This window comes from Cucumis melo, chromosome 1, assembly GCF_025177605.1.
Source record: "Cucumis melo cultivar AY chromosome 1, USDA_Cmelo_AY_1.0, whole genome shotgun sequence".
Taxonomy (NCBI): Eukaryota; Viridiplantae; Streptophyta; class Magnoliopsida; order Cucurbitales; family Cucurbitaceae; genus Cucumis; species Cucumis melo.
Genome location: NC_066857.1, coordinates 34,864,864 through 34,890,413, shown reverse-complemented (window position 1 = coordinate 34,890,413; position 25,550 = coordinate 34,864,864). Strand labels below are relative to the sequence as shown.

Here is a 25,550-nt window from a genome sequence, read left to right as displayed (position 1 = left end):
GACGTATTTGAGAATTACTTAAATACCACTTAAAAAAATAAGAAAGAAAAAATATTTTTAAACTTATACTAATTTACGAGTCCACGAACTAGTACAATCCAAAACGATACAAAGTTAATTTATAAGTTAACTTAAATTATAATTTTATAGATGTACTTTTTTTTATCACACCAATTCTTGTCGTTGCTCATTTTTTCTAGAAAAAAAAAATACATTTAAAGAACATGAGAAAAACAAAGAAAACATATAAAACAAAATACACAACATTTCAATAGTAAGGTAGGCAACCACCATGGGTGGAAGACCAAGCCGATCCACAAGCATAGCAGAACTCGAATCGACACCTGCAACAATTTCATCAACCATATACAAATTAAATTACAATCTAAAATTTTCATATGTAATCGTGATTTAAATCCAAAATAAACTCTTAACATTACTCATCCTTCCACTTCATATGGCTCAAATATTAGTCCTCATGCATATACTATTGACAAATGTCTATCAACATGGATTTGAATTTTTGCTCAGGGGTATAATTATTTCTAAAAATTTGAAAAAAAAGTAAGAGAAGAGGGGGAGGTTAGAAATGAACCTGCAAGTGATATGCAAACAACCAGAAACCTTCTCAACAAAAAATTGGCATTTGGGACATTTCATCCATTTCCTTTGAGAAGCTAATTTTTTCATTAAAATTTCATCTCTACCCTCTTCATATTTATAAAGTCTCTTATAATCCTCGCACGTGACACCCTCGTGCCATGGGACTCGACACGTTCCGCAAAACAATCTATGGCAAAGCGGACACTCACAATCCCTTATTTTCGCGTCTCTCTCAACGATCATTCCCACCGAGCAATCCTTGAATGGGCAAACCACTTTCTCTTCTTCACGATAAACCACTTCGCAAAGTGCTTTGTTCCATTTCTCAGCTGTTTCATTCGGTAGCATTGTCCTGCAAAGTTTAAGTAATTCCGTCGATCGTCATTTTCTACAAACCTCAACTTTTTATAAACCCTAAATTTACTTATAATTACCAGCAAGAGTGAAAATCTATAATGGAAGAACAGTTCAAAGTAAGACAAGAAACGGAGGAATATCCATCGCCGATCTTCGTGGAGACGTGTTTGATTACACAATCACGGCAAAATGAGTGTAGACACGTCTTGATTTCGAACATGTTTCCCTCTTCTTTGTACTCTAGACAAATCTCACACAACTTCTTCATTGTTTTTAAGTATCTTTTCTTTCTTTACTTAATCTTTTGAGGAGGTGTATATATGTGTATATATATATATATATAACTTTGCTAATTCATATAGATGAATGAATAATGACTCTTCGATTGAAGATAATGTTAAAAGTTAATTAAAACTCTTCAATTTCTCTAATGGGAAGTGTAATTCTCTTAATTAATGCCTCTCTTGAAACTTGTACACTTCACATGCATTTATCTAATTTTGAATTTGTTTAATTTTACTGTTTAGATACTAAATTAAAGTGGCATTTTCTTTTTAACAAAAGTTAATAATTAAATTACACGTTTAGTTTCCATGGTTTAATTTGATAATTAAGATTTAATTTACATCAACTTTGCATATCAATTGATCGGGTTTTAGTATTATTGTTAAACCCTAAAAACACCTAAGAATGTTACAAAAACTTTTAGAAATAAATTAATTTTTGCTTGGCTATTAAATAATTTTAAAATTGTTAGGTTTTTTTAGGACTAAACCTACCAAATGGTCCAGGATTCTTAAATTGGTCTTAAATCCTTTTAAACTAAGTAAATGTTAAAAGAAATTTCTGGTAAATGGGGGTTGGGGCTTTACCTCATGATCCTCAACTTACACTAATGTCAACGTCCTATAGTTTACATTATTTTATTTAATTTTTCAATTGTTTAAATAAGTGTTTAAATAGTTTTTGAAGTGACATATTGTTCAATTAGGAAAATAATTCTTTGCATTGATTTAGTTAAAAGTCGTCGTTTATAATGAATTTTTGTAAAATTCTTCGATTACGAATTTTTAGATAAAATGTAATTAGAGTGTGAATGGTCTAGGTCCACACAAATATATTTAATGAAATGACTATTTTTTTTTTTTTTTTTTTTAAGTACTAAATGAGAGCTTCTTCTATCGGTAGGTAGATGGTTAATTTATCTATGCGTTTGAGGCCCATTACGTAGCTTCATACTCATTTTTGTAACCCGGCCCCTATGTGATTCTTACCAATAAAATTCAAATATGCCTACAAAAGTACGATAGTTTAATTGAGACCCACCGATTATTTATAAATAAATTTTAATACAATGTTTTGAAAAAACTTGAATTGAGAAATAATCTAAAATATATCAAATCTTTTATGCATTTTAGATTTCTCTTTCAATTTCAAGAGAAAGATTATTCATCTAATCGTAAGAGATTAACAACTAATTAATTATGAACATATCTTTGTGTATCCCCTTTCATTTTGATTTATTATTGATTATTTAGATATCTTAATTCTTTTAATTAGTACAAATTGGGATGAAAAATTTGACTTCTTGATCTGCCACGTTAGCTAAACTTTTGGTGACAAATCTTTTTAATTAAGATATAGAGATTTAACATTTTTTTTCCAATTATAGTTTTATATGTATTTAAAATTATCAATGTGATATTAAATAGAAAAATTACTTAATGGTTGTACCAAGCACAAACCTTTTCTTTTCTTTTTTTTTTTTCCTTTTTCCATCTTAAGTTTTTTTTTTTTTTTGTTAAAGTAGTAATTTTTACAAAACACAATATATTTTTTAAATAAAAAAATAAATAATGGTATCTTAGTTGGCCATATGTATGAGACTTTGAGTGGTTTACATTTGAATGGAAAGAAAGAAAGAATAGAAGAAACAAATACAAAAGAAAAGAGACCAAATATATACTTTTGCCGACCATGGAGATTAATGGAGTTGGGATTGTGTTGTTGGGGGATTTAAGTGAAATTTTGGATAAAATAAGGGGTTGATTTGGAAATACAATATAAATGAGTGGGTAATATTGACTAATAATAATAAGAACTAAGAAGGGGTAAAATAGTAAAATTAGAAAAAGAAAAAAAAAAAAGAAAAAGAAAGTAATCTTAGGTATGTAGAAAGGTAGCCCACAATGCTTAATTCCCTAATTGAATTAATTTAGTAGGTCTACTTTGGTTTTAATTAGCTTTATATTTTAAAAATCTCAACTTTTTGTCCTCCCTACCAACACCTAAATCTTCCAACAAAACATCATCACCCTAAACCAAATCTCTTTATTTGACATATGTGGAATATATATATATATATATTATAGGTATAAATGTTCAACTTGTAGCTTGGTGTTTAGTGAGTTCAAAGTTTAAAAAAATGTGTCTAATAAATTATATGTTCTTTTTAGTGTAACATTTGATAAATGTTTGGTTTTTACCGTTTGATATTTATAATTTTTTTATTATTTATTTTAATATTTATTATTTTTTTCTCAAATTAACATATCTATCCCACGAATAAATATTATTACAACTTAAATTAAAATAAATTTATTAATGTCTATAGATAGAATTTAAATTTTTTCTATATTTTATAAATAGTTTTATCAATTTTTTATTTTGTAAAAATATTTTTAAATTAAAAATCGAAGAAAGTAAATATTAATTAAACACATAATTAGAAAATAAGGAATTTCTTTTTTTTCTAGAAAAGAGTGAAAGTTATGAAATGAGAAAAGTTCCAAAATTGAAAAACATTCGGACACTAATTTAACCAATGTATAATTTTTATTTAAGGGTTATTTTTAAAATAATAAAAGAAAAACTATTTAATCTTCCTAAAAAACCATCTAAATACAAAAATTCATTACACATTTTTTTTATATTGTCAAAAATATAACAAATCGGTAAAATATTTACAACAATTCTAAAAACAGAAAAAGTCCACAAGCCCGCAATAGAAAATACAAAAAATACTCGGTCAACAATGCGCGTAATATATTTGGTACAACGTGCGTAATAAACTTAAAAAAGATGCACGAAAGACGATGCATGCAGCAAAAAAAAAAAGATTTGAGACGTAAAAAAAAAAAGAGGGAAAGAAGAAAGATGATTCACAGTGAAAATAAAAAAGAACAATAAAAGAAGAAAGTCATTTGCATAAGAGACAAAAATATGTAAGGGCAAACCAGCCATAAATATTTTAATTTTGTTATATTTATGAAAAAATTTCTTATTTTTCTATAAAGTATAAATATTTTATCTATTTTACTATTTTTTTAACGATTTTTCTTGATTTTTTTAGAGTATTTAATATTGTAATCCTTTTACCTAAATAATATTATTATAGGACAGTAGTTCAACCATAATTTATAAATTAAAGCCTAAATCTCAAAATAAATAAAACTTAAGGTAAATTTGCAAGGGGTTACTTTTCTGTTTTTCCCCATCTAAACCCTATTTTACACAAGCACAAATAGACGATTAGAGATTTAATAATTAGATTATAAATGTAAACTATGGGATGACTCATTTTTTAATGCACCGATTCTTGACCAATAAAAATTAAAATAAATAAACATTATACTTCCTTTATATGCACAAAAATATTTGCTACTTGATTCAAAAGATGCTTTGCTTTTATTATTATTATTGTTGTTGATGTTTGTTATTATTTATTGTTATTTATTATTATTATTATTATTATTTTCGGTTAGTGCATAAGATGCCAAAGAAGTTGTCAACTATGGTTAGAATCATAATAGTAATTACAATAGAGGATGCAGCCATTAGTCAAGCCAAAAGAAAATACTTTGCAAAAATATATATATGATGGAAGGATTAATCAAACACTATATAATTGCAAAGTTTGAGGGAAAATAGTTTTAATTTCTTGCTCAAATCTCTTCCCTTCCGTTGTTCTTTTTACAAATTCTTTAGCCCTATACAACGAGATTGTTTGGATGGTAATAAAATGATCTTTTATATAATTTAGAATAAAATTTATATTACAACCAACACGGGAAGAAAGTTGTGTTTTCTAAGAGAGAGTTGTTTATATTTTCTCTCGTATTTAATAATAATTTATTATTGTGTGCATGATGTGTGAGTTTATGAGTTATTTGTGACTTATGTGATCTTTACTTAAGAAAAAATGTTTAAAAGATTGCGATAATAGAAAATTACGAACAAAAAAAATATAATGAGTGGACATGAACTTAAAATTGAAAGATTCAGTAAAACAAAATGAACATATGATCTTTTTTTGAAAAAAAGTTGGTGTAAATGAACTATCAAATTCAAAGTAGTGAAATATCCATTGTTAGATCTAGTTTTCACATTCTATCTATGATTAACTATATTTTTAACAAAAGTCTTAACACTCGATAAATTTTATTATATTTACATTGTTTTAAACAATGTTATTATGTATTTAATTATTATTATTAAAAATGCTACCGATCTAAATTACTGTTTTTTATATTATTAATATTTAATATCTATTATATAATATAGACTAATAGTTTGTATTGAATGACAGGATAATTTAATCATGGTTGTAATGGAGAAAATTTTGCGAAAACTAAATTCCTAATTTTGATTAAAATGATATTGTCATTACAAATTTTTATGTTTAACCGTCTTAAATAAAAAATAGCTCGAACAACTCAGACTACTAATTTAAACTAAGAACTGCGAGTTGGATAAAAATTTTCAAGTTGACCACCCATTTTACAAAAATTGTTGGGTTGCATGTCTTTGTTAAAGCTTACGATAGATATCATAGATATTTGGTACTTAATATTTAAATTTTACAAATTTTAGTTATTAGTTCTGATGTCTTTAAAATAATAATAAAAACAATAATAGCCCAAGTCAACTCCAATCAACTCGTTTAAAAGTTTTAGGAAGGTCAATCTAACTAACTTGAAAATTTTTTAGTTGATCCTCTAATCCAACTCACATAGTTATTATAAAAAAAAAAAAATATTAAGCTACCACGTTAGTCAATATTCTACACTATTTCTTTTAAAGTGTACTTGAGTTGGCACCACACCAAAAATGATAATGATAATAAAAGATAGACTAAAGAGGTTAAAATGTAGAGTTGAATATTTCTACTAATAGTCATTTCAAGCCATCTCATCCTTATAGAGAGATGGTACAAAAATTCAAATTGAAATCAGATCTGATCTCTACTATATTTTCCAAATTCAATTCTCAATCTAATCTATCTAAAATGTCATATAGTTAATTAGATTCCCGATATAACTTTGTATCTCTTTTTTTCCTTAGAAATTCTATCTTTCAACTTTTTTTTTCTTTATAAAGTGCAAGAGAATCTACAATAAAATAGAGACTGTGTTCAAGATTTTATACCATCGGAAGTTATTATTTCCAACAAGATAAAATTTTCTTTTCAAGCTTTATTGAAAGTCCAATTTAAAACTATATCCTTTTCTCTTTTATTGTAGGCCATGGAATTCATTCCCTTAAAACCAAAAGAGATATTTCCCACTAAAATGCTTGCAAATAAATAACATAATTAACACTTTAACCAAACACCTTCCATCCCATAAAATATACTTTAACTTTAACTTTTTTTTTTTTAAATTAAGTCATTTAATATTAACACCAATAGAACCAGATTCAATTTAATTGATTCCATCTAAATAACAATGTAATTATTAAAGTGAGTTATCAAATGAAAAATTATTTTTCTAGTTTTTAATATACAAGTTTTGAGAAAAAAAAATGTGTTTAATCTCTCGATTTTCAAAACAAATTCTTCTACTCTTTAAGTTATTAAGAATAAATATTTGAGGCATATTTGGAAGAGGGTTGAGGAATTAGAGTTACCGAGTATTTATTTATTATTATTTTAAATAATTACATAACCATTAAAATTAGAAATTTAGTTTTAGAATAAAGAAATAATTTATTATTATAAAATTTCATAAAAGAATTTAAAATAATTCTAAAAAATTACTTTAAACCTTGTAAACATTTTGCAACAAAGTAAGAAGGTAATATAATTCAAAACCCTAAACCCTAAGTTCATATAACCAAAATTATAAAACCAAATTCATTATATTTTCACAACTTTCAATCGACCCCTTTTATCCACCGTTTTCACATTTTAGGATTCCGCTTTCCAACACTCTTTTGAATCCATTATTCTTTTATTACATTCTAGTCCTCCAAATTACTCATAATATCAAATGCATTTATTTCTAAATAGATTATAACTAAGTCGATACATTTTAAAATTTAAAGACTACACAAATATATTTTTAAAGACTACACAAATATATTTTTAAAGACGATGTATTAAGAAATTGTACTGGAAAACAAATAAAGATGTTTTATTCTAGGATTAAGAGTTAAATGAGGTTTAGTTTAGAAATGACAAGGAATGGGTAATGAATGAAATATAAATGCGACGATTGCTATCTTCAGGCGTAGTTTTATAGAAATGAAAGGAGGAGTTTTGAGTGGTAGAGAGAAGAGGCAAAGGCAATATGCTGAAAGGAAAGGGGATTTGACTTCACGAGGGCCCCAGCAGTCCAACAGACTTATTCTTTTGGGTCACATCTTTGGTTATTAATTGAACCTAAAAATTAAAAAAAAAAAAATGTCACCCATTAATGGACGGAATCCTTCTACCCATCTGGCTTACTTATGCTGAGCTGACTATGTATTTTTTTTATATGAAAATTCTCCTTTTAATTCTTATATAATGAAAGCCAATTTCAATTTCCTTTTCTTTTCTTTTGGAAATGTAAGATGTTTCTACTTTTCAATAGTTTGGTTAGATCTCTAAAAATCTAATCTCAGGTTACCATTATGACACTTTATTACGTGTTAAACAAACATTAATTCTTCCTGGGTGATTTTAAATTTATTAACACAGTTTTAAATAATTTTTAAATACTGTCATGGAATGGATGTAGATCTTATTTGAAAATCATTTATTATGTATTTGGATTATATTTTTAAGTTTTTAATTTAAAAATACGTTATTTTGAAAGAATAATATATTTAAAAGCTATTCAAAACGATTTTTAGGTGTAATTTAAATAATTTTCATAAAAATTGGTTTTTTGAAAAACATTATTTTCTTAACTCAATCTAAACAGATGCTTAGTTTTTTTCTTTAATTTTGAAAAAGTAAATTCTATAACTATTCTTTCTCCCCCTTTAATCCTTTCTTTTTGTTTTTGAAATTTGTTTAAGATTTTAACTTTTGTGCTTGGAAAAGATGAAAATCCTAAAGAAAGAAAAGAGAGAAAAAGTTTACTTTTAAAAAACCAAATACCAACAATAAAATTGTTAGCAAGAACCTAATATTTTATTTTACACTTTTATCACAATTTTCATATTATTGTAGTTGGTTTTGACAAATTAAAATATGTTCTAAAAGTTATTATTAAAATAAGAAAGTAATTTTAACCATGCTAAAACAAAATCAGGTAAGAAACTTATTAATGGAAGCCAGAAAACAAAAAGGGATATAACTAACCATAAGAATCACATTGAAACATTCAAATTATAAACCCTAGCCATTGAAAAATCAAGCATAAACTATAGGAACTAAAAAGGTGATGGGGCTATTTTTTAAAAAGGGGAATATTGAAAGTAGCTTTAAAGGGGAAGAGAACAAAAACGAAACAAAATATGATGAACTGTCAGCAGAAATATAGTCCAAAGGCTTTGGTTGGTGCCATTACTAGAAGAAAAATTAGGTGCCTTGGATCTTTGGGAATAGAGCTACACTTAGTGCACACCTATTTTCATCAATCTTTTTCTTGCCTTTCCCAATTCTTGAATCCCAAAATGGAAAGTTCCTTTTTTTTTCTTTCCCTCTCTTTTGTACTCCATGATTCTTCACATATATTTTCAATTCAAAAGGAAAATAAGATGAATGTCAATTTAGCAGCCCATATATTCTCCACTTGCTTAGCTTGATTTTGGGTTCTCTGAAGATGTAGAATAAAGAAATATATATTTTCTTTAAATTTTATGTCTTTGGATTTTTTTTTCAAGGTAGAAGTGTAATTCTTAGGGTTGTGTTAGCATTTCTCCTAAAATATGGTAATTCATTAAGGAGAAATGACTTTCAAGTAAAATCGATTGTTAATATATGCAACTGTGTTTAATTTAGTTCAGTATTTTGTCAACAAAAATTGAATGAAGAACGTTAGGAATTTCTGTTCATCAATAAATGACCAACCTCGCACATTATGTAAGCATTTGATTATAATCAAAGGTTGATTTCAAACCTAAAATCAAAAAGTAATAATAAAAATACCTTCTTTAATCAAATAATTATACACAGAAAAATATAAATATTAAAAGATTGAACACAAAATTTGTCGTGATTATTTATCAATGTGTTAGCTACGACCATGTCCAAACTACGATCACAATTAAAGAAAATACTAAAAAAGATAGTTCAAACTAAAAAGTCAACGACGTCTTTAGAGATTAAAGAGTTTATTTCTTACGCTTCTTAAAACTTTCGTACTTGTTTGAAATGTCATAGTATATATATCCACAGACATTTCAACGAGAAACATGGCATGATGATTTTAGGTCAATAACAAATGCTTTGGGAATAATAGAAAAGGAGAATGTAACGTTCTGGATTGATCTAGTAGTTATTGATCTAATAAAGTTCATGAAAAATTGTCTAAAATTGGTAGTAACCTATCCAGAATTCAATATCTACGAAATTAGTGGCAGGGTGCGAAGTTAGTGAGGATACAAGACTAAGATTTGAAAGAAGAGTAAGGTATAATGCGAAGGGGTAAAGGAGAGAGAAGTTGATGAGTCTCTAAAACGAAAGGAGAGAGATAATGTAATATTAGAAAGAAATGGGCTTCATCTTCATGGGTCAAATTTGGATGAAGGGGTATGTATGTGTAATATGAAAATTAAAGAAGGAAATTGAATTTTTAAAAAAAAAATCAGGTTATAAAGAAAGGCCAACAAGAACAAGTGGAGTAGACAAATGGGTGACCGTGACTGTGTCCTCTGCCCACCGATTGCGTCTGCTCAACACGTTGTCTTCCAATAGAGAAATAAATTAGTCAGAATAATAATGATGATAAGCAACAAATTATCTTTTAAAATTAATTTTTAAAAACCCAACAACGGCCATTAACCCCCACTTCCCACCTCAACCTATCTCCAAAAGTAAACGCTAAATGAGAATTTCCTCTAGTGGGAGGGGAGTAAGAGCAAAACCATATTGCTTATAATTTATATATATCTTAGACTTTCCAATGTCAACGTCATCCTCTCTCTCTCTTCTCCCTTTCCTCCTCTCTCTCTCTCTCTGTTTCTTTTTTTTTTTTTGGTCAATGGTTTCCCCCATCTTGTACAAGGTAACCCTCAAACCTGATTATGACGACTATGTACTTCATTCAAGCTAGCTTCTTCCTCTTCTTACATCTACCTTGTTCCATTCCATCTGGCTCTTTCGCTCTTCTTCTTGTAAAGCCTTTTGTTTGCTTTTTTTTCAGATGAGAGATGATAGAATGGCCACCTCCTTGATTGGTGGTCTCATTCATCAACCTTTAGTACCCAATTTCTCAATTAATTCCAACTTTCTTAACTTCTTGGTTTTGACCCTGCTTTTGGTTTTGCAATTCATTCCTCCTTTTTCTGTTTCAGCTTCTTGCGACCCATCTGATCGGGATTCTCTCTGGTATTTTGTCAATTCTTCATCTGCTTCATCGTCTTTCAATTGGTCTTCCTCGATTGATTGTTGTTTCTGGGAAGGAGTGTTTTGTGAAGCAATCGGTAATAGCGACGACAACCGAGTTACTCAGCTTTTGTTGCCTTCTAGAGGTCTTCGTGGTGAATTCCCTTCATCTCTCACAAACCTTACTTTTCTCTCTCACCTTGATCTCTCCCACAATCGTTTTTATGGTTCTCTCCCTTCTGATTTCTTTAAGTCCTTAAGTCATCTCAAGGAACTGAATTTGAGCTACAACCTTCTCACTGGCCAGTTGCCGCCGCCGCCATCGCCGTCTTCATCGTCCGGACTCGTGATTGAGACTCTGGATTTGTCTAGTAATCGATTCTATGGGGAAATACCTGCTTCGTTTATCCAGCAGGTGGCAATTTCGGGGAGTTTGACCAGTTTCAATGTCCGCAACAATAGTTTTACAGGTCTCATTCCAACCTCCTTTTGTGTTAATACTACATCCATAAGCTCCGTCAGGTTATTAGACTTTTCCAATAATGCATTCGGCGGAGGAATACCTCAAGGGCTAGAGAAATGCCATGATTTGGAGGTTCTTCGAGCGGGTTTCAATAGTCTTACCGGTCCTATTCCCTCCGACCTTTACAATGTTCTCACTCTAAAGGAGCTTTCTTTACATGTTAATCATCTTTCGGGAAACATCGGCGAGGGAATCGTTAACCTCACCAACCTCAGAATCCTGGAATTGTTCTCGAATTCTTTGGTTGGCCCCATCCCAACAGATATTGGAAAGCTCTCCAACCTGGAACAGTTATCGCTTCACATTAACAATCTCACTGGCACTTTGCCCCCATCATTGATGAATTGCACTAGACTTACTTTGTTGAATTTGCGGGTTAATAAGCTGCAAGGAGATCTCTCTAATGTTAACTTCTCTCGCCTTGTTGGCCTCACCACACTCGACCTGGGCAACAATATGTTCACAGGTAATATACCATCGACTCTTTATTCCTGCAAATCTCTGAAGGCAGTTAGACTGGCTAGTAATCAGTTATCTGGAGAGATCTCTCACGAAATTGCAGCGCTTCAATCACTGTCCTTCATTTCAGTTTCCAAGAATAATCTAACCAATTTAAGTGGAGCACTAAGGAATTTGATGGGTTGCAAAAACCTTGGAACTCTTGTGCTGTCCGGTAGTTATATTGGTGAAGCGTTGCCGGATGAGGATATGATTGTAGATGCCAACACATTTCAAAATATCCAGGCTTTGGCTATTGGAGCTAGTCAGTTAACTGGTAAAGTTCCCTCATGGATACAAAAGCTCAGGAGTCTAGAGGTCTTGGACCTGTCCTTTAATCGCCTTGTGGGTTCAATACCTGAATGGTTAGGTGATTTTCCGAGTCTGTTTTATATTGACTTGTCTAATAACAGAATTTCCGGAGAGTTCCCCACCCAGCTTTGCAGACTGCAGCCTTTGATGTCGCAACAGATTTTAGATCCTGCCAAGCAGAGTTTTCTTGCATTGCCTGTCTTTGTTGCGCCCAGTAATGCTACTAATCAGCAATACAATCAGCTCTCCAGCCTTCCGCCAGCTATATACCTGGGCAACAACACCATAAGTGGCCCTATTCCTTTGGAGATCGGGCAATTAAAGGTTATACATATACTAGACCTCAGCAACAACAGCTTCTCCGGTAGCATCCCAGATACCATTTCCAATCTCAGCAACTTAGAGAGATTAGACCTCTCTCATAACCACCTAACTGGTGAAATCCCCCATTCCCTCAAAGGCCTCCACTTCTTGTCTTGGTTTAGCGTAGCCTTTAACGACCTTCAAGGACCAATACCATCAGGGGGTCAGTTCGATACGTTTCCTAGCTCTAGTTACGAAGGAAACTCAGGGTTGTGCGGTCCTCCCATAGTGCAGCGATCTTGCTCTAACCAGACTAGAATACCCCATTCCACCTCTCAAAATAAAAGCTCCAGTAAGAAACTTGCCATAGGATTAGTCGTGGGTACCTGTTTAAGTATTGGTCTTATCATCACCCTGCTAGCGTTGTGGATATTATCCAAGAGGAGGATTGATCCAAGAGGGGATACCGACATAATAGATTTGGACATAATTTCTATTAGTTCTAATTACAATGCTGACAACAACACTAGCATAGTCATTTTGTTTCCAAATAATGCCAACAACATCAAGGAGCTTACCATTTCTGACATATTGAAGGCCACTGATGATTTCAATCAAGAAAACATAATTGGCTGTGGTGGCTTTGGATTGGTTTACAAAGCTACATTAGCAAATGGGACGAGACTTGCTGTAAAGAAACTCTCGGGAGACTTGGGACTGATGGAAAGGGAATTTAAAGCAGAAGTGGAGGCTCTGTCTGCAGCCAAACACAAGAACCTGGTTACTCTTCAAGGTTACTGTGTGCATGAGGGAAGTCGGCTGCTAATGTATTCATACATGGAAAACGGAAGTTTAGATTATTGGTTGCATGAGAAGGTTGATGGTGCGTCTCAACTTGATTGGCCAACTCGGTTGAAGATTATACGAGGATCAAGTTCTGGATTGGCATACATGCACCAAATATGTGAGCCACATATTGTACACCGGGATATTAAGTCCAGTAACATCTTGCTCGATGAGAAATTTGAAGCTCATGTAGCAGATTTTGGACTATCTAGATTGATCAATCCTTACCAGACTCATGTTACAACCGAACTTGTTGGAACCTTAGGCTACATTCCTCCAGAATATGGACAAGCATGGGTCGCCACTTTGAGAGGAGATATGTACAGCTTTGGTGTGGTCGTGCTCGAGTTGCTTACTGGTAAAAGACCCGTAGAGATATCAAAGCCAAAGGCATCACGAGAGTTGGTTGGCTGGGTGCAACAATTGAGAAATGAGGGCAAACAAGATGAAGTGTTTGACCCCATTTTAAAAGGGAAGGGCTTTGAAGAAGAGATGATCCAGGTTCTCGATATTGCCTGCATGTGTGTCAGTCAGAACCCCTTTAAAAGACCTACCATCAAGGAAGTTGTTGATTGGTTGAAAGATGTGGGGAAGACCAAAGTTCCCCAAAGTAAGGATGTGTGAAATTGCACTTCTATAAATGAGGACAGATACCATACTTGCACAAAAGGAAAAAAAAAAAAGAAAAAAAAAAAAGGTTTTTGTTTCTTTTGTAATGCAACCTTTTAACTACAGTTTTACTCGGGTGTAAATGGTAAAGGTGGTATTGTAATTTGTATTTATTAAGATTACTTCTTTTGTTCATAATCATCGCATCTACTTTAAAATTGTGAACAATGTTTCTTAGGTTATATCTGCATAATTATAATCCTAGAATAGGATATATTTGATTGTTGAAAAGCATAAGAGAAAAATAAAATTCACAACGATATGACCTGAAAAGCTTATAGGCCACACCAGCTGTTAACGAACTTTCAAGATGAGACCATAAAATCCAAAGATATGCAATACTAGGCAGTCTAGGCTTGAAAGTCGGTCAGAATTGGACTGATGCATCAGTTCGTAGCATAGCAATTTCTAAATGGAAGGTCGCGGAGACCAATGGACCATTCATGTGGTCCACCGTTTAGGTGCGGTTTCAGGTCGGTTTTTATGCAACTTTTACTAACCAACAAGTCGGATTTCATTTTCATAAATGGACACTCCATCCATTGGTCGGTGTTCACCAACTTAATTGATGTGAATTGAAATAGTTCAACTGTTGATAATGGTGGGTGACCCAATATAATAGTCATACTAATAATCATCACCAGATAGAATCCTACAAGCCTCACTACGGCACAATAGCACACGAATGTAGAATATGATCTTAGAAAGATAGCTTTGGTAAGAAAAACTCAAGAAAAAACATGAACTACGTAGCTATTGAGTTAGCTTTAAACATTTTGATATCTCCTTGGTAAGATGTTGGATTTCTTTACTAACTTTTTGAGCAGGGGATATGACAAAAACTTAGACAACAAATCAAGCATTAAGAAATCAAGATCAGCTAATTTTAGTGAGACTTATTTCCACCTATTGTTATAATTCCATCAAGTATCCCCTACCGTAATAATGAGTATTTAAGAAAAAAATAAAATCCTACTAAACTAAAAAATATAGAAACATAATCACGTTTGAAAGTGATTTCAAAATGTCTAGATTCCCATTTGTCATGTTTAAAATCTCTTTCGAACATATTTTTAATCATTCAAAACCAAAAAATTAATTTTAAATTATTGAAAGAACATGTAGGAATGGTTTTAAATATAATGGAAGTAATTTTAACCTTGTCTAAATCACTCTCAAACATTCACTTAATCAATATAGATAAAGTTTGACAGGGATAGATATAAAACAGTATGAAAACCTAAATGCACTGTTACTATAGTGAAACTAAACAGATTAGAGGAAGTGTTAGGTTGAGCCAAAAATGTGCAGCTAATCTTAACTGGTATAATAAGTATACCAGGGCAGTGACAACAACCCCTAAAAGAAAAGGCATATAGTCCAAAAACAGCCACTCCTTTTCTCAAAGTCTTTATCATAAAATTACGTCCAAATGACGCAACTCCTAAGAGTGATGGTCCAACCGTCCAATTGACATTGACTCTCCTGAATGTCGATTTCGCTAACTAACTATATTCAGAAACAATAATGAATTTGACTTCAAACAATTAATAAACGAACGCTCATAAAAACGTAAAACAGATCAATTATCGAAGCACTACTTGTTTCATCAATCCGTGAGAAGAATTCAGAAATCTAATAATCAGGATTTATAAAATAAACTATATCTGGATTGGAATGTTTAGCGTACCTGCCAAGACAACTTCCACGCTCAATTGGAATGTTTACCTAATCTCCACTTCTCCATTGCATTTGGTATCTTGAAAATCCTCAGCATAATTTCTCGAGCTTCATAGCTTTTAATGCAAAAGAATACACGGTGCCGGCTGGTGTTTGGAGATCGAAATTTGTAGAAAAGGAAAAAGAGAGTAATGAGAAATGAAAACATGAAATTCACATAAAATATCAAGAAATGCAATTAGAAGCTACGAACAGTTTAAGAGTGAATGTGAACTGAAGAAGGGATGGATTGAATCCTCCTGAGTAAGTCCAGTGTATGGAACGATGCCTTCAGACATGAAAGAGGCTGTAGAGTGAAGAAGCCGAGGAGGGAAAACTGAAATTATGGACACGGAAATTTTAAGATGGGCCCTCCTACTTTAGTTTTATTATGAAGTAATTCCTATAACTTTATTAAATTCCAAAATTGTGTCGTGCTTTTGTACATGACTCCTTGGCTCGGGCTATTCGACGTTTTGGGTCGTTGGTACAATTGGGGGCCCATAGAGCCCAATACTGAATGAGCCCAAATATTATTACCAATTTTACTAAAATATATACCCCATATAATATAATAAAAATAAAATAAAATAATTATATATTTAATTTATTAAATAGGTAAGTTTTAAGTTTAATAATAATAATAATAAATGTGATATAACTTAATTATGATATATTATTATATAATTTTGAAAATATATATTATTTATACTTAATGTGAGAGACACAATAATCATTGAAAATCTCGAATCTTAGTTAAGAAAATTAATAAAATATTGAGACATTTGTGTAAAGTAGATCTTCTGTCCAAATTTTTTTAAGAATGTGAGGTTCTCACCTTTTTTTTCCTCAAAATTTTGAAAGAACTTTAAAGAGTTTTTTTTTAAATAATAATAAAAAAATACGTTAAAAATTACTAAATGACAAAAACTCATTATACTTTAGTTTGTTCATTTTACCATTTTTGATAATTCCCCGAAGTTTAAAATCTGTTTTGAAAATACTCGATTTACCCTCACCTCATTTCAATTGGGATAGTCTATGATTTTCATTCTAATTACTATTTTGGAGCTGGCAACAAAACTTCCACCAGCTCACTTAGTTTGTCACTCGGCCTTCCATTGTCTATCGTTATCATTCTAATTAATATTTGTTAACTTGGCAAAAGAAATTATAAATAGATTATAAATGGTAGTATCTTTTACATTTTCTAAGATCGGTTGGTTTATTATTGTCTATCACTAATAGATAGTAATAGACTTGATGAATAATATGAATGTTGAAGAAGAAAAAGAGGATGACACGAAGGAGGAGAAGAAGATCCGTGTAATAATGTGGATTAGGGAAGAAGACCCGTTGGAGAAAGAAGATGAAAACTCGAAAACAATTAGCTATCGACTAATAGGACGATGCGTGGGGTTGGGTCAAAATAATTGTGTTTGTGCTTGGTTTATGCGGATGTTTTTGGTATTTTACCATAGTTGTAGTTGGTTTTGAAAAATTTGACAAATTTTAGTTTTATTATAAAATTACCAAGATAGACTACCATTTGTGACGGATAAAAGACTATCGAAGTTTATCGTAAATATATTGCTATATTTTAAAATAGCCTTGTTATAAAATTAAACGATGAAAAAAATATCAAAAATGATAAAATGTGGTTAAAAGTCTATTAATGGAATATTACTATAATTTATTACATTTACTAAATATTAGTTCTATTGTAGGCCATAGTTCTAAAAACAATAATAATTCAACAACATTATTTTATAGTAGTACATCCACCATGTCTACTATCGATGAAATTTAGTTGGATATACTAATACTTTAATTTTTTTTTTTTTACGATTACATTTTTTAAAACTAAACATATTTTCTCTCATCTTTGCTACAACGGTTGTCTCTTTCTTAACCAAGTTTCAAAAACGTCTATATTTTTCAAAACTTGGTTTGGGCTTTAAAACATCAGTAGGAAGTAAAAATTTGCATTCTTAACCAAATTTAAAAGAATAAATAAATAAATTTCTAAAACCTACTATATTTTTCTTTTAGTTTTCAAATTTTAACTTGATTTTTTGAAAACTTGGATAAAAAGTAGATATCATATCTCAAGAGACTTAGAAATGAAAGAGATGTTTATAATAAATTTAATTTCCAAAAACTAAAAAGAAATCGAATGAGACCTCAATTTTTTATCTTTTGGTTTTCAAAATTAAACTTAATAACTACTGCGGCTTCTATGTATGAGTTTTCTTATCAAAATTCTCAAGCTCGTAATTTTATTCTTAAAATTTGACTAATAATTTAAGTGTTTTTTTTTATAATAAAAAATATTAAAACCATATGCTAAAAGAGAGAAGTAAGCAAACATAAATTTAGAAAACATGAAAAGATTAATAAAGTTTATTTCCATCATTATTTCACAAGGGAAAGAGAAAAAAAAAGAGAACTAGTTGAGCTAAATAAATTTATTTTAATTTGTAAGAAAATATTATTGAATTATAATTAATTTCTTTTCATATACCTAACTACATTGGTGTAATATTTACAGGGTTTTCAACTACTCATTATAATATTTTCAATAATTTGACTAAGTGAAAAAGAGTAGAGAAAAAGAAAAACCCTATAAATATTACAACAAGGTAGTTAGGTATATGAAAAGATTGAGACGACCCTATGTTTAAATTCAAATTTTGTTTGATAATCGGTCGGTTTTTATTGCTTAAAAATTAAGGATGTTAACGGTATGTTTTGTTTAATTTTTCAAGTATTTGATTTACTAAATAAGTTAATTTGTAATTTTTTATGTTATTTATAACAATTCCCAAATAAAAGAATTGTAAATACAACAATTAACCCCAATCGAGATATCCTCTCTTTCGCCCAATGGATTGATTTAATTATCAAAAATTTGGAGCATAATTAAATCTATTTTTTTGGGGTATCCAGATTATATTATCAATTAGAATAATTTATAATTTTCTCAGTTGTACTAATAAAATGAAGTATCCAGACTCTGCTTAGAAAAAAACTCAATTTGAAAGAGTCAGAGTTATTTCTAAAAAGAAAGTGCTCCTGAAAATAGTTGTATAGAACTTCGAATTCAAAATATTAACATGTATAGTAAAATTTTAAAAGAATTGTAAATATAACAAAATGATCTGACAAAACCTATTAATAAACCACCGAGAGAAAGAGGCTTGTCGTAAAAAAAAATATTAAAAAGACAAAAACAAGCACGATTTAGAAAAAGAAAAATGAAGTGATTGGCGAATGGGTGTAACATTTATTATTTTGAAGGATTGTTGTATTTTGAAAGAAAGTAATGAACAAATATTTGGGTGGGGATAGAAATGTATTTTCTCTTATTTTTCGTCACGCCTAAACCCTCATTTTTCAAATCAAACTTCTTCTTCTACGTCCATTTCTTTATTCATTGTAATCTTTACCTACAGGCTTATTATTTTAAAACATTATCCACACAAATTATATGTATGTTTTCTATATTTCAATCAATATTTTTATTCTGCATCGAAAAGAATCGATACTAATATATGAGAAAGATATAAATAATGGATACGTTAACTTGTTTGAAAATCATAAATATCGACTATGTTTTTAAAAAATATTTTTCAAAAATATCCACTGATATCTACATTTTATTGATATACTTTCATTCAAATGTCTATAAAATTAACACGATGTTGACGTCCACATTATAAAGTAACAAAAACAAATATTCTCATATTAGCTTATTTATTTCTAAGAAGCTTCGTAACAACAAAGTAGAAATCAAAAAGTCTGTCTACTTCTTTTTTATATAGAGAGAAAAACTAAATCTAATAAGAGTTTTTTCCCTCTTAAAAATGGATAGAAAAGCATTCTTACAAATGAACGATGTAAAATTCTTGTTCCGCAAAAATATTATTACGAGAAAACTTTCGAAAGTCCGCATGCAAGCATGAGAGTAAGAAATAATCCTCAAATTTTTCAAGTATTTGATTTAATAAATAAGTTAATTTGTAACCATTCCCACATAAAATTACATCCAATAAGAGTTTTTTTTCCCTTAAAAATGGATAGAAAAACATTCTTACAAATAAACGATATAGAATTCTTGTTCCGTAAAAATATTATTATGAAAAGACTCTCGAAAGTCCGTATGGCATGAAACATGAGAGTAAGAAATAATCCTCAAACAACGAGCAAAACCTAGCATGCTCAAAACCTAGTTCGTTCATGAAAGAGTAATCATCAAGTCAAACTAACTCATCTTTCTTCATCCAACTACCTTGACATGTTCATCCTTTAACATCCTCATCCGAACACAAACAAATTAACTAATGTTTGATTCACGAGACTCTTTTTTTTTTTAAAAAAAAAGACAATATTAAAACTACCCTCAATCAATTGTATTAAAATATTAAAGTAATAATTAAATATAATGAATTACATACAGAATCTAAATTACCAAACACAGCACACCAAAGAAAAAAAAAGAATTAAAGTGTAAAAACGAACCCTCTTGGCAGTTGGAGAAGCACTACAAAATATAGTAGAGGAGCACCAAAAATTTGAACGATAGCGTTTCAAAGTTTGACTAATATTCAACTTAAATTATTAAAATAATTATTTTCTGCCATACTTAAAACCCAATGAACTAATTAAGCTGTTCCTTATGAACATATAGATTCTTGCTGACTATGACCCAAACCACCACCCACGTGATTAATCAATTTTTTAATCGACCAAATTATGTTGTTATTAAAATTTCATTTCTATCCAATTCACTTAGGATTGATTTATTAAGTATTATGAAATTAATATGCTCGGCTAAAATTAGATGTGTTTATTTATTTTTGACGATATGTATTCAAATTATTGAATAGTTTGGTGTATAATTTTTATAATTAAAAACAAGTTTTTATTACCTAGGCAAGTTGATTTTCTAAGCATAGTTTTGTTGTTCAACGATATCGTTTTAGTCGAGTGGTTAAGACACGTGTTTGCTAATAAGTTAGGTGATGGCTTCTTTTTTATTTTTAAATAAACAAAATAATTTTTTTTTGGCCAAACTCATTAATTATGTTTTAATAAAATAACATTTTCGAACTTTATCGTTAATTAAAAATAATATATATATTCTTATTTATTTTTACTAAAATATATTCGACAAATTTCATAGTTATTTCAAAACTATCATTAAAAATATAAATTGTAATTCCATATCTTATAATTATTTAAAATTCATTTGAATTTATATTTTAAATATAGTTTTGGAATATCCATACAAGATTCAAAGTTTTTTTTCTTTTTTTTTTTAAAAAAAAGAAGTTTATGAATTTTGTTTGGTTTGGGTAGCTTAGGAACTTCCTTGACATTTCCCGCGGTAGTTGGTTGGAGCGAGTAACGTGAGGCTTAATGTCCATTTCTTTTTCTATTTTCCCACGGAATCTCTTTTCTTTTAAATACTTTTTTCTTAAAAAAAAATCAATTATTTAAGAAATTATTTTTAGTAGTCTTTGTTCTTGTTGGCACTCAGACACTTGGGACTTACCACGACAAAGTTAACTCATGGGGCGGTCGGTATATGAAAAGACACTGAAGTCACGTACTTGGTACACGGCTCTACTGAGTTGTCCATCCTCTCTTGCAGCCAACACTGCCATGTTGTTCAATATGCACAGAGTCGTGAACCGGATCCACAACTTTCATGCCTTGTTGTGGATGGGATACATGATTTTTCACATAAAAACTCTCAGCTCTCCTTCGGCAGAACCATTCTATCTTATTTTCTCCCTTCTTCTTCCACCATTTCCTTCTCTTCCTTCACCATTGTAGTTGTTGTCTCATCTTTGTGGTCGTTAGAGTCTCATCATTATTTAATCATTTATTGTTTAGGAGTTTTAAGGTATAAATTATTTTCTATTTTTAACCTATATTTTTGTTTATTCATAAATAAACTTTTTAATAATATTATTTTGTAAAATAATATCTTACCACCAACCATATTCAACGTAAAAAAAAGGACTAAATTACAAAATTTGATCTAAATTGTACTTATATATATATATATATATATATAGATATATTACCTACCACGTAGCATACACTTGAGTGTCCCATCAACTTTTCAAAACTCCACTTTATTCGTTCAATACTAAATTTTACTTTCCATAGAGGTTTCTATATCTATGTTTATAAATATTTAAAATCATTTTACTGTATTTAAAAACAACTCTATAAATAAATAAAATTTTTGTGAAGAAATTATGAAAATGAAATGGAAAATATGGTCCAGTCCGATAGAAAGTTTGGTGAATAAAATGGGAGGGAGTGGACTTATGTAGCCACTAATAAAGTCTTTCCTTCCTCTTATTAGTCAAAATCCTTTGGGGGTTGGTGAAAAGATTACCACTTTGCCCATTTTTCTCAGACCTCACATCTGACCACAATACCCATTTCTTTTTTCTTTTTTCTTTTAAAAAATTCCATTTATTTATCTCACCAACCAAACACAAAATTGGTATCATTTTCTCTTCTCTATAAAATCCCTTCTTCCCTCTATCTATCTACCATCTTCACAACAAACCCATCTCTACTTTTTCTCTTCTCTCTCTCTCTCTCTCTGTTTTTCTTCAAACCTCAACAATGGCCTTCGAATCAAACCAAACTCAGGAATTCATTTTCCGTTCAAAGCTTCCCGACATTCACATTCCCAATCATCTCCCACTTCACCAATACGTTTTCCAAAATATGCCCAAATTTGCCACCCGCCCCTGTTTGATCAATGGCGCCACCGGCGATGTTTACACTTACCATGACGTTCAGCTTACGGCTCGTCGAGTTGCTGCCGGCCTACACAATCTTGGTATTAAGAAGGGTGATGTTGTCATGAATTTACTTCCCAATTCCCCGGAGTTTGTCTTTACTTTCCTCGGCGCATCTTACCGGGGTGCCATCATGACGGCGGCAAACCCTTTTTATACGGCTGTGGAAATTGCTAAACAGGCCAAAGCTGCCAATGCGAAATTGATTGTGACCATGGCTTGTTTTTATGATCGGGTTAAGGATTTGGCTGAAAACGGTGTTAAAATTGTGTGTGTTGATTTTGCCGTTGAGGGTTGTTTGCATTTCTCTGTTTTGAGTGGAGCTGATGAATCCCTTGCACCGGTGGTGGATTTTTCCTCTGATGACGTGGTGGCGTTGCCGTACTCCTCCGGCACAACCGGTTTGCCGAAGGGAGTTATGTTGACGCATAAAGGGTTAATCACAAGTGTGGCTCAACAAATGGACGGCGAAAATCCGAACCTCTATTATCACGCCGATGATGTGATCCTCTCTGTGTTGCCGTTTTTTCACATCTATTCACTCAATTCAATTTTGTTGTGTGGGTTACGTGTTGGCGCTACGATTTTGATAATGCAGAAATTTGACATTGTTTCGCTCCTACAATTGATCGAGAAACACAAAATTTCCATCATGCCAATTGTGCCGCCGATCTTTTTGGCCATTGCTAAGTCACCGGAATTTGAGAAATACGACGTGTCGTCCGTGAGGGTTCTCAAATCCGGTGGAGCTCCACTGGGGAAGGAATTGGAAGACGCCGTGAGGGAGAAATTTCCAACGGCAGTTCTCGGACAAGGGTATGGAATGACCGAGGCTGGTCCCGTTCTATCCATGAGTTTGGCTTTTGCAAAAGAACCATTTCAAGTAAAAGCCGGAGCATGTGGAACAGTGGTCCGCAATGCAGAGATGAAGATTGTTGACACCGAAACCGGCGCCTCATTGCCGGCGAATTCTTCCGGAGAAATTTGTATTAGGGGCGATCAAATCATGAAAGGATATTTGAATGATTTGGAGTCAACAAAGAGGACTGTTGACAAAGAAGGATGGCTTCACACCGGTGACATTGGCTTCGTGGACGACGACGACGAGCTCTTCATCGTCGACCGCCTTAAAGAGCTTATCAAATTCAAGGCCTTTCAAGTGGCTCCCGCGGAGCTAGAGGCTCTTCTTATTACACATCCTAAACTATCTGATGCTGCCGTCATTGGGTGAGTTCGATCAAATGAATTTCCTTCTTCATTTTGACTAAAATATATTTGTATGAGTTTCATTTCTAATCAAACTTTATTTTTCTTATTGTTTTTTTTAGTATGCCGGATGTGGAGGCAGGAGAAGTGCCGGTGGCGTTTGTGGTGAAGGCCAACGGCGGTGCAATAACAGAAGAAGAAGTAAAGCAATTCATAACAAAACAAGTTGTTTTCTACAAAAGACTAAAACGAGTGTTTTTCGTCAACGCTATTCCAAAAGCTCCTTCTGGCAAAATCCTTAGGAAAGAACTTAGAGCAAAATTAGCTTTGGGTGCTTACAATTAAAAGCCTAAATTGCTCCTCTATCGTCATTGTAAACTTAATTGCATTTTTTCCCCCACAAAAATTTAATTTTGTACTCCATTATAATTGATATGTAATATTCAAGAATTTTAAATTAATACCAACTACCAAGGGTTTCTTCATTGACTAAAATCATTTATAGAACTAATGACATTTGGAAGAATAAAACAATGTAATATTTTTATAAATAAGTTTATATTTATCCATTTTTTAGTAGCATTTGAAGCAATAAGTGAGTTATCATAGTAGTTAGTATTTGAGTTATAGATTATTTTAGTTTAAATTATAATAACATGTGTTTATGGTTTTTATTTTTACAATATATATATATATATTCTTTCTAAACCTTTAACAAAAATTCAAAATCTTTATCACATAAATCAAAATATTTGACATAGCAAATGTATTATTAAGTGTGTATTAAATGTGTGTGTATATAAAGTGTATCTCACGTGTACGAGTGCTTTAGAAGGATATCAAGTGTATCTTACGGATATCAATAGTGTATCAAATATATATTACTAATGTATTGTGATCATGTTTATCAAGTATATATATAACTATATTATATCTTGTGGGTTGTAATTTTTTTTTTTTTACTATTTTTTATAAAAATAAATAAGTTTGTGGAATGAACTTAATTATTTAAACTACTTATTTTTCGGAAGAAATCCCAAACCATAATATTATTAAGAGTTAAAATAAATATAAGTAGACAAATAATCCAAATTTGATTTGGATCCTTAACTTAGGGAGGTCTATTTTTTAAAATTAAACTTTAAAAATTGATCAATATTCCGATCACTAAAATTTTTAAGATATTTATTTCTATTAGAAAGACAAAAATAAATTTTATTTCTTCATATATATATATATATATATATATATATATATATATATATATATATATATATATATATTCTTGTAAAAATTATACTTCATCTAGAACTTATATTTTCATATACTCTCAATTTGTCATTTTCATTCTATCTTCTTTGTAAAAATACAAATGTGAAGGGAACATAATAAATTTCCACAATATCAAAGTCCATGTCCAAACAAGTATTTAGTATAACAAAAAAAAAAAAAATGAAATCCGGCAATATCGATGAAATCCATAGAATTTAAAGCAGTATTTTTATTATTGTGATCCAACAAAAAATGGTAAATCCAAAAGAAGCGATTAAAGAGACTCCCACACATACGACATGAATAAAAGCTAGAATGAACCGAGTTGATTTAATTCTTTGAAATACTTTATTTATATTTTACTATTTTAAAAAATATGTTAATTCTTAATTTAATTGTTAAGATCGTATATGAGTTTGGTATATTATTGGACCAATTCAATATGTATGTATGTCATTAATGTAAATATTAATCTTATAATACAAATTATAAAATTGAATTCGAAGGACATATGTAGTGTGTGTTTACTTGTAATTTAGTTTTTGTTCTATTATCAAACACATTACTCCAAAATCATATACTTATTTTATGCGTTAATGTATTGTGTTTTACTGTTTTATATATTTGTCTTATCTACCTGGTTTGAACTTTGGTT

General features: G+C 30.6%; 2 protein-coding genes and 1 long non-coding RNA gene across 3 annotated transcripts; 2 read left to right on the top strand and 1 right to left on the bottom strand.

The window, feature by feature from the left end:
• Positions 1 to 7,518: 7,518 nt before the first annotated feature.
• LOC103499866 (uncharacterized) lies at positions 7,519 to 15,900 on the bottom strand. Its single transcript, XR_539932.3, has 3 exons — positions 15,802 to 15,900; positions 15,559 to 15,694; positions 7,519 to 7,621 (listed from the first exon to the last, which is right to left on the bottom strand). It is a non-coding gene; the product is annotated as an uncharacterized LOC103499866 (long non-coding RNA).
• Positions 10,208 to 14,006, top strand: LOC103499865 (tyrosine-sulfated glycopeptide receptor 1). Its single transcript, XM_008462993.3, has one exon. The coding sequence runs from the start codon at positions 10,536 to 10,538 to the stop codon at positions 13,821 to 13,823; it is 3,288 nt and encodes a 1,095-aa protein (XP_008461215.2). The 5' UTR covers positions 10,208 to 10,535; the 3' UTR covers positions 13,824 to 14,006.
• Positions 15,901 to 22,153: 6,253 nt separating the features above from the next.
• On the top strand, positions 22,154 to 24,118 carry LOC103499867 (4-coumarate--CoA ligase 1-like). Its single transcript, XM_008462994.3, has 2 exons — positions 22,154 to 23,644; positions 23,746 to 24,118. Exons 1-2 carry the CDS (start codon positions 22,239 to 22,241, stop codon positions 23,966 to 23,968), a joined length of 1,629 nt encoding a protein of 542 aa, XP_008461216.1. The 5' UTR covers positions 22,154 to 22,238; the 3' UTR covers positions 23,969 to 24,118.
• Positions 24,119 to 25,550: the final 1,432 nt, after the last annotated feature.

Coding starts and splice junctions, on each gene's coding strand:
- LOC103499867 (XM_008462994.3), top strand. CDS start 22,239: ATGGCCTTCGAATCAAACCAAACTCAGGAATTCATTTTCCGTTCAAAG. Junction 23,645..23,745: donor TCTGATGCTGCCGTCATTGG/GTGAGTTCGATC, acceptor TGTTTTTTTTAG/TATGCCGGATGTGGAGGCAG.
- LOC103499865 (XM_008462993.3), top strand. CDS start 10,536: ATGAGAGATGATAGAATGGCCACCTCCTTGATTGGTGGTCTCATTCAT.